At 42.8% G+C, this 10,267-nt stretch overlaps 1 protein-coding gene across 1 annotated transcript in view; it reads left to right on the top strand.

Moving 5' to 3' along the window:
- The first annotated feature begins 275 nt into the window (after positions 1-275).
- LOC141511801 (ENTH domain-containing protein 1-like) overlaps positions 276-10,267 on the top strand; it is a 116,302-nt gene continuing 106,310 nt past the window's right edge. Inside the window, 2 exon segments of the mRNA XM_074220833.1 lie at positions 276-471; positions 5,026-5,512. Coding sequence (XP_074076934.1) covers positions 5,164-5,512 — 349 coding nt within the window. The 5' untranslated portion in view covers positions 276-471; positions 5,026-5,163.

Below are 10,267 nucleotides of genomic sequence, written 5' to 3'. Positions count from 1 at the left end.
CCCCGTCCCGTCCCGTGGGCCTGGTGGGCCTGGGCGCCCCCGTGGGCCTGGTGGGCCGGGCGGCCCCGTCCCGCGGGCCTGGCGGGCCTGGGCGCCCCCGCGGGCCTGGTGGGCCGGGCCGCCCCGTCCCGTCCCGTGGGCCTGGTGGGCCTGGGCGCCCCCGTGGGCCTGGTGGGCCGGGCGGCCCCGTCCCGTGGGCCTGGCGGGCCTGGGCGCCCCCGTGGGCCTGGTGGGCCGGGCTGGGCCGGGCCGCCCCTCCCCGCGGGCCGCGCCGCCGCGCACGTGCCGCCGCTCCGGGGGCGGAGCCGAGCGGAATCCCCGCCTTCCCGGGCCGCCGAGGGCGGGAGGCGGGCCTCCCCGCCGGGCTGTGTCCTGATTGGAGGATGGCGGGGCTGCCCGGGCTCCGTAGGCCGGCGTTTGAATTTGGGCGGGAACGGGCTGCCAACGTCTGCGGCTCCGGCTTTCGGGCAGGTAACCAGGCCCGCGGGTGTCGGGGAGCCCCCGAGGGGTCCAGGGAGCGCGGGGGTGGGGGGTGGGGCAGCCCGCTGGGCCTCAGTTTCCCCCCTGTAAAAAGGAGGGGGAGGGGGCCCCCCGGGGCTCCCGAGGCCTCGTGTCCCGGGGCGGGGCCCCCCCAAGGGGGTGGGCCGGAGGCCCATTCACGAAGTGCCGGGGCGCACCCCCCCCAGCCCCGGGTCCGAGGGGCCTCGGGGTCCGCAGCGGCGCCCCGGGCCTGGGGCTCCCGGCCTGGCTTATTTGCTCCCTGTTTGGCCTCCTTACTAGACGCCCCGGCCCCTCCCCTGACCGCACCCCGATCCTGGAGAGCCCCCCCCCAGGGAACCGACCCTACTGAAGGGCCCCTGTGGCCCGTGCCACCACCCTGACCCCCCTCCACCCCAGCCGCCAGGAGCCCGCGTGTGCCTTCACCCGAGGGCGAGCTGTTTATTGTTGTCGTGGAGCCCCTGGTGCAGGGCCGGTGCCTACAAATGGTCACTGACGGGGGAGGGTCACGAATTGGGACTGGAGCGACGGACGCAGCAGAGGGACTGACAGCCACGTTTGTCCTCCTGCCCTGGGTGTTCCGCCATCCAGGAGCCCACCAGCTCTGTGGCCTTCATAAGGGGCTCCTGATCACTTAGGGCTTAAGCTCCTCCATATTCAGGAATGACCAATATTCAGGATCCAGGCACCCTATGGACTGCCCCATGGACAAGTGCATTGGACCATCAGTTAATATAAAGTTGTATGGTGGGGCGGCTGGGTGGTACAGCAGACAGAGCACCCGCCCTGGAGTCAGGAGAGCCTGAGTTCAAATCCGACCTCAGATACTTCATAATGACCTAGCTGTGTGGCCTTGGGCAAGCCACTTGACCCCATTTGCCTTGCAAAAAACCTAATACATACACACACACACACACACACACACACACACACACACATATATGTATATATATGACAGATATTAACATATTTAATATCTATTATGTATATATTTATACTATTTATACACACACACAAGGTTGTATGCTCTGGCTGTTTTGGGGCTAAAGAGAGGCTTCAAGCTTAAGTGGTCCTAAAGGGAAGAGGCCGGATGAGGTCTAGGTAAGACATGAGGCTGTTCTAGGCATGGTGGATGGCCCACACAACAACACCACATGGGGAGATGGCTGTGAGGAAAAGAAGACCAGTTTAGCTAGTACACCAGGTCTGTGGTGTCCAGTGAGCTTATAGGTTGGGGCCAGGGGGGTGTAGGGCTTTGAATGACTAACCAGAGGAGGTGGCAGGAGGAAGTCTCTCAAGCCGGTTTGAACAGGGAGAGGCACAACCTGGTCAAATCTATACCCAAGGAACGTTATTATAGTAGCCGTCTGTAGGATGAGCTAGAGTTTGGAGAGGTGGAGGCCAGGAGACCAGTTAGCAAGGTGGGAGTTGATGGGAGTCTCTGGCTATGAGCAGATAAAATTACCTAATAGCTTCTACTTCATTTTTAGAGAAAGGAACATCCAGGTTGCTCACCTGGATGTTCCTTTCTCTAAAAATGAAGTAGAAGCTATTAGGTAATTTTATCTGTTTCATGGATTTGGGAGGTAGTTTAGGGTTGGAGTCTGCCAAGAAATGAACGTCTCTAGACAAGGTGGTAAAAGAGAATGATGAGTTCTTAGGATTGGGAAGGGAGGCCCAGAGGGAAGCCTCACCTAGATCAAGGGCTCTGGGGGAGGGGTTAGAGGGCACAGGGACTGATGCAGAGATGAGGCTGGAGAGAGGGATTTCAGTATTCTTGATCATGAAAATGCAACACTTAGGGTTGAGAGCAGAACGTTTAAGAGGTGTGCTTTAAAGGAATGCTCACAGGATTTGAAGTCAGAACACCTTTCTTACACAGGGGCTCAGTTTCCTCATTTTAAAAATGAAAGGATCAGGGTAAATGCTTCCAAATATCCCTTCCCTCTTTAAATCTATGATCTTCTGGTCCAAAAGTCAGTTTAGTGCCACAAAACATACTCAGGATGACAAGGATTCTCCCATCATAGTTTATGGACATTAGAGGAGTCTAATGCAGTCTATGCAGTCTAATGCAATCTATCCAGCAGCTGGATAATTGAGGATTGGGAATGTAAAAGTTCTCACCCTGCAGTGTTAATCTTGTCTCAAATGTCAACCTAATACAAAGGCAAGGATGTTTGGCCATTCCCATGGTACATAATAATCCTAAATGTCATCTACAACTCACACTGATTAAATGAACTCTTGTTAGAGGCCCGAGAAAAGACCATGATTGAATGAATGAGGAAAAATGGAAAATTTGCTTACTCTTTGTTTTAAGTTGTCTCCTGATGAACATGGAATACAATTTTATTTTATCAGACTTGCTTAGTTGTTTGATCTCTCCTTGCTCTGGGATTGCATGGAATTTTTCCTGGGTGGTAGCTAATACCTTCTGTAAAATACAATGGAATAATTAACCTGAGTATTCTGTTGCTGATTGAAGTGGTTTTTTGGTAGTTTTTGGTAGATGGCATTTAAGAAAACAATCTAAGAATTTGTCATAGAATGTAGGAGAAAGCTCTAAAGGCCAGGACTGTCCCCCAGAAATGCAGATAGGATGTTATTCAAACAAGAAAGTAGAGCCTTCTGATGCCAGCTGCTGCCCTCCAGCAGGTTATGAGTCAAACAGGGTTTTTTAATAGACTTGTGAAGAAACAGATCAATATTTGCTGCTATCTCCAATGTCACAGTGCATCTCTGCATCAAGGGAGATTTGGAAGAGAGGAAAAAAAAGACAATGGAAAAAGAAAACCTTCATGATTGAAAATTTTAATGGCTTATTGAAACACATTATAAATCAGTTTTCACTGTAGGAATGAGACAGATAAAAACTGCCTCTTTCTGAAGTGCCAATGAGAGAGAAAAGCAGAGTTGTAAAAATGAAAAGCCAGACCTTCCTCCTTGAAGACCCTTCTCTTTTCAGTTTCCTAGGGGTGGTGATCGTTTCCATGAGAGATCTTAATTAAAACAATATATTTTCTGGCCTCCTTATTTGAGAGTATGTATACTTTGATAAAAAAAAAAGGTTAATTATCTCTCTGTTTTTCTCTGTCTCTCTAGAAGAGATAATGGTTTGGGGGTTTGGCTTTACATTCAAACCTTTCTGAACAATTCATGTTAATCAAGCCCAAGATGGGGTCAGAAAGGACAACAAGAAGAAACTGAATAGAGAGCATAAACACATTTGATGGGAATTCTAATATTTTTCCTTTTGTGTGTGTGCACTTTTACTTTTAAAATCTGATTATAGATTGTCTCAGTTTTGCCAGGTCTGGATGCTTGTCAGGGCTTGAAATCAATTTGATACACTATCTTGGCGGCCTTCAGTGGTGACTCACTAGGGAAATTGCAAGCTGACTGACCCATCCTAATGCAAACTAATGAAAAATAGGAAGGGGGGAGAATTTCATAAAGCTGTGAATTGACAATTCACAGGCATCGTTTAAAGTTTGGGAAGGCCTTATAGTCTTTGATGTCTGAACCTAAATGTGCCTCCTGTTGGGTGGGTATACTGCGAAAACGCAACAGACACAGACTTAGCACTTTCAGAAATGCCATTGTGGTTTCCATTTATTAGGCAAATTCTTATTTTCTTCACTGGCTCCCTCTTCTCCTTTTCCTGCAGTTGAGGAAACAGAATTAGATTCTCCCCTGAAATGTGTCAGCTCTCCTTTGCATTGGGAAATAACACGAGCCTTTGAGGGGCAACTATTTGCTTCTGCAGCAGCTTTCTCCTTCCCAGAGGAAACTGAGAGTTGATGTCCAAAAGAATATAAATGGATATTTTGAGAAAAACAAACAAACAAACCTGAAATTGTATAATGTGTCATTTTAATGATCAAACTTGGTCCCATTTACAAGATGATAAAATGTACTTTCTTCTCTTTAGAGAGGTGGGGGGCTGTGGGTGTGGAACATTGTATATGTTTAGTGCTCTTGGTTAATATTTTATTTTTTATTAAGAGGAATACTGTCAGGGGAGGTGGGGAAGAATATATTTGAAAATGAAGAGAATATAAAAACAAATGCTGTCATTGAAAAAAAAAATGAGAGCCAGATCTGAATTTTGAACATCATGTTCACTCCTTATTTTTGTACCATCTTAATTGTTCTAGGTATTTCTAAAATGGTGAGGTGGTTTCAGCATTGTTTGTCAGCTCTGCTTTCTTATTCTTTTCTTTGTCCATTTGACATGATGTTCAGTGTTCCTCTTACTTTTGGTTCAGTCACCCTATTGCCATCCATAATGGTTGGTTGGCCCTGCCTGTAGACACCAGAGAGTCTTCCTGTATTCTATTAAATAGCTACACATCCCCTGTCCCCATCCTCATTCTGACTGAGGCAATTAAGAGACTAAATTAGAAACTGAGCTTGGATTTCTCATGTTGGCTGAATTGTCTACAAATACATTTTTGTATTTGTGCAAAACACAAATACATTTTTAAGATGTATAAATAACATTTTCTATTTTTCTCTTTGCAGGAACTTGATAACTTAGCAAGCTGGAAACTGTTGTTTCTGGGGGCAGCAAAGCAGGAACCCCATTAGCTGTCAGTAGCTCCATAGAACAGTCTTACTGCTCTCCCTCCATTTTCTTTTTCTCCCAATTTGGTTCCATCCATGGCACTCAGGAGGCAAGTGAAAAACTTTGTGAAAAATTACTCAGAGGCAAAAGTCAAAGTCCGGGAAGCGACTTCTAATGACCCCTGGGGTCCTTCAAGTTCTCTGATGTTAGAAATCAGTGACCTGACCTTCAATGCAGTTTCTCTCTCAGAAATTATGAGTATGCTGTGGCAGAGACTAAATGACCATGGGAAGAACTGGCGCCATGTGTACAAGTCCCTTACTGTCATGGATTATCTTATCAAGAATGGATCCAAAAAAGTAATTCAGCTTTGCAGAGATGGCTTCTCTAACATTCAGACATTAAAAGATTTTCATCACATAGATGAAGCTGGAAAAGACCAAGGTAACAGTTAAAATTGATGTGACCTACCAACAATTTATATATGACGGAATAATTTGAACCAGTAACTGAGGGAAAGTGGTGCTTATGATATTTTTCTTCTATAAGAGATAAGAGTTACCACTTTACTTATTTATTCCAAGGCCTTAACAGATTAATAATTTTCTTCAAATGGAGATTTAAGAGGAGACAATTAGGTTTCTGAGGCTTATATAGAAGAAATAATAGTCCTAAAGAAAATGACTAGAGCAGGAACCTCAGTTAAGGAAGGAGACCCTATAGCACACAGATTTTTTTGGCATTATGCAATAATTCGCAACAGGATGGAAACCTTCTAGTTCTTCCCAAATCAGAAAGATAATCTGGCAACAAACAGGAGGTGGTGTTTCATGGACTCTAGAGAGTTTCCAGATGAAAGTGGGAGTTCTATGTATGACTAAAACGTACCAGGTTATAATAATAAACTGACAAATGGAAAAGGTTTGGAAGTGTATCCACATATGGCAGGGTTTGCAGGATGCTGAGATGGTGCCCCAGCACACAGAAAGAGTCCTATACTTAGAGAGATGAGGCTGTGACCTACAGTCCAAAGATAATTGGCGTTTATAATGATGGTGCTGAGCCTTCGCTGCATGTCTGTGCTCTCTTTGGAGTCATGAGAGAAAGCTAGAATAACAGCACACGTTTGTATAGTACATTAAAAAGAAAACTTTATTTTTTCTCACGACAACCCCTTGAATGACTATCCCTATTTAAAAAAGATAAAGAAATGGAATCTCAGAGAGCTTAAGTGATTTGCCCAGACTCACTCAGCTAGTAAGTATCAGAACCAGGACCAGAGTCTAGACTTTACAAGATTGTTGGTGTTGAGAATGCTTTTATAGTTCTAATTATGTGGCAATTTATAATCTGTACATGGCTTATATGCAAAGTCAATATTAGCCAGGATTATACTAACCAGAAACGTTCCTGGCCATTCAGGATAGTTATTTACTGCAATGCAGTCCTGGATAATCTAGAAATACAATGAAACTTATTTTTATCTTTTCTGATAAAGTATCTTTTCCTTTTCTTTGCTCATCCTCAGTAGTCAAATTCATCAGTGTTAGCTAAGAGCCCCCAAAACTGCTGTCTTGTAATTAAAGTTTTCATGAATAAAAGGTTTTTCATTTCTCAATTTCTTGAAAAATAAAGTAAGCAAGATTCACTTAAGTAGGTAATAATTATCACAACTCAAATGCAATCTTAATTGAATGTCACACTAGAGCAAGATTTGAAAAAAATTATTTTTCAGTACAATAAATAAATAATTTACAGGCAAGTTATTTTTTATTATAGCATTCAAGAAAAAAACAGCAAAGTAGTCTTGTCTGGATCTAAACAACACCCAGGAGTTGGCTACAAAAGAGCTAGCAGTTGAACGATTAATTAAGAACACAATGCAGTCTATATGGAGAAGATTGTAATAACTCAGAGTATGGTTTAGCACTTTGATGTCTATTTATTGGGGAAAAAAGTTTTGTTGTAGCTATTTTTCATAATTCTTCCATCCCAGGAGGCACAAAAAAATAGCCATTGAGGATCAAGCTTAGTGAGGTTGACAAATGAATATGATCTAGAATCTAGATCATAATATTCATTCTTTTACAGATTGATTATGATTGAGATCTAGCCCCTATAAGAAGGAAATGAAGGGTTTCTAGTTTTTATGAGGTACTATAAACACTTATTCTGTAAGAGATGGACAAAGCTGGGCTATTTATTGATATCCTATTTTTTATCTTAATATTATTTTATTTTTTCCTATTATATGTAAAGATAGTTTTGACATTCATTTTTTGTAAAATTTTCTCCCTCCCTTTCAACTCCCTTTCCCAAGCCAGCAAGCAATCTGATAATGTGATATATGCATATTCATGTTAAACAAATCTCCATATTAGTTATATTGTGAAAGAAGAATCAGAACAAAAGGAAAAACCATGAGAAAGGGGAAAAAAAATTTAAAAAAATAGAACAGTGAAAATAGTATGCTTTGATCTGTATTGAGACTCCATGTTTTTTTTTTCCTGGACATGGATATCATTTTCCATTGCATGTCTTTTAGCATTGTCTTTGGTCACTTTGTTGTTGAGAAGAGCTAAAGCTTATCTTAGTGGATCATCATACAGTGTTGCTGATACTGTGTACAATGATCTCCTGGTTCTGACGACTTTACTCAGCATCACTTCATGAGAATTCCTTCAGTTTTTTCTGAAATCTACCCGTTCAACATTTCTTATAGAACAATGATAGTCCTTTACATTGGTGTACCACAACTTGTTCAGCCATTCCCCAATTGATGGGCATCCCTTCAATTTTCAATTCTTTGCCACCACCAAAAACATGTGAGTCTTTTCTCCCTTTTTAAGATCTCTATGGGATACAGACCTAGTAGTAGAATTGCTGGATCAAAGGATATGCATAGTTTTATAGCCCTTTGGGCATAGTTCCAAATTGCTCTCCAGAATGATTGGCTCCATTCACAACTCTACCAACAGTGCATTAATGTCCCAGTTTTCCCCCATTTCCCCCAACATTTTATCATGTTCCTTTTCTGTCATTTTTGCTAATCTAGTAGGTGTGGGGTGGTACCTCAAATTGTTTTAATTTGCACTTCTTTAATTAGTAGGGATTTAGAGCATTTTTCATATGACTATAGGCAGTTTTCATTTCTTTGTATGAAAACTGCTTGTACATTGATATCCTATTGTTAATTTAACTAAGAAGCTAAGAACTGAAGGAAGCTGGGTGACGTGACCTTTCCCTTCTGTTCTATGTGTCCTCTAGCTCCTGACTAAGGCTTAATGATAGGTAGGCTGAAGAAAACCTTCATTGCTGATACTTGTACTATGCTTCGTAAGCCAGAAAACGACAAGGCAGCAGTGTGCATTAGTGAACTCAAGATAAAGTAGTGAAACAAAGGCACTTTTCCTACCCTATGTGGGTAAGACTTAGTTGAAAGAAGCAAGAATAGGAATTCTATGTGAGGATATTTCAGACATCCTTGTTGCTTTTTGAGCATACTTTTTATATAGTTCTATTGGAAGTCGTGTGAACCCCAGCAAAGAATTGATCAAATTTCAGTACTCCAACTGAGAAGAAGATGCAACCTCCCTCTTTCAGAGGTTTTACAGGTTTACAGGGCTAGGGTTGGCCACTGAGCCTGTGATGTCACAGTCAAAGGGAACCTCTAGATGAGGTGGAAGTGAGTGGGTTTTGATGTGCATGTGATTCTGTGGATATATATGTGTGTATGTGTCTATATTGTATCATTAATATCCAAGTAACCATTAGACACCTACATATACATAAAAGCACACAAGGCTCTTTCAAAAGGAAGCCTAAACTGACCAAACAGATGCGTGCTACAATCTCATACATTAGTATCTGAAAATATTTTAAATGTACTGATATCTGCAATCACAAATGAATGGACTTATAAAGGGAAAGAACTGTGGTTTGAAGTCTGAAGCTATGGGATCAGATTCTGGATTAGCTACTTTCTACATGTATGTCCAGAAGTTTCTTCTCTCTGGTCTTCAGTTTCTTCATCTCTAAAATGGGTGGATTGGATTAGATAGTCTCTGAGGAAGGACTTTTCCTTCTCTAAATCTGTGATGCTTATGAACCTTGATCCAAGGTACTGAAATGTGAATATGAACAGACCCTTCCTTTACAGATCATTGCTCAACACTTTGCTATCAATGGACACTGACACCTGTTACTGAAACATGTGCGAGGATAGGAACATGATGGATGTGGATTATAGTAATTTGTATCAAGGAAATCTGGGAGGTGTGCACTTTTTTAAGTTTTAGAGGAAGGAAGAAAACTGCTTTAGGAGAAGACAGGTGGAATACTTTCCAAGTATGCTTAGATGTGTGAGGGGGTAAGCAGAAGTGGGAGACCAAGGGAAGATTGTTTAGGTAGAGTGGAAGGGTGGTGCTGGTAGAAGACCATGGAATGCCTTGAATTGGCTTTTTTTTTTCTCAAAAAGTTACTGGTGGGAATTTGAGGAGGGGAATGCATATGATCGAAATGACACTTGATTTGGTGCTATTTTTGAAGAAAAATGGCAGAAGGTGAGGAATGATGAGTGATGAGACAATTGTAATGACAATAATCATCTGAGTTGGTTATGACTCGAATTTTTACTTGGATAAAGGGCATTGCAGAGGGAATGGAAAAGATTGGATTTTTAGGCAATTGAAATGGTGTGAAACCCAATCTTGGACTTCATAAAAAAGGATTTTGGGGAAAGAGAGAAGAGATGGTTCTGCCCTTGTTAGCCTTCATCCAAAGCACTGACTTTAGTTCTGGGCCCCATGTTGAAGGCTCACCCTTGAGAAGAGAAGACTCAGGAGGCCAGAACAATTGCTTTCAAGTGTTTGTAGAATTATCCATGAAGGAGGGATTACTCCAGAGAGCAGAATCAGGTACAATGGAGAAAGTGGCAGTGAGGTCAGTTCAGGATGTCCAAAAGTGGAATGAGCTGCATCATGAGGGGATGGATTCCTGTTCCTTGGAGGTCTTTGGGTAAAGGTTGGATGGTCACTTGTCAGTTATAGGAGAGTGGGTATTCCTTTCATGGGTGATTTGGACTAGTTGGCCACTAAAATCTCTTTAGCTGTTAACTTCTGTGATTCTTTGAGTCTTGTTTGACTAACCTCTTGCTATTCTGGCCACTGTTCTGTGTCCTACCAGTGATTACTAGCCACC

Source organism: Macrotis lagotis, chromosome 2 (genome assembly GCF_037893015.1).
Source record: "Macrotis lagotis isolate mMagLag1 chromosome 2, bilby.v1.9.chrom.fasta, whole genome shotgun sequence".
Lineage (NCBI taxonomy): Eukaryota > Metazoa > Chordata > Mammalia > Peramelemorphia > Peramelidae > Macrotis > Macrotis lagotis.
The sequence above is the reverse complement of the archived record's forward strand: the minus strand, read 5'-3'. Positions and strand labels throughout refer to the sequence as shown.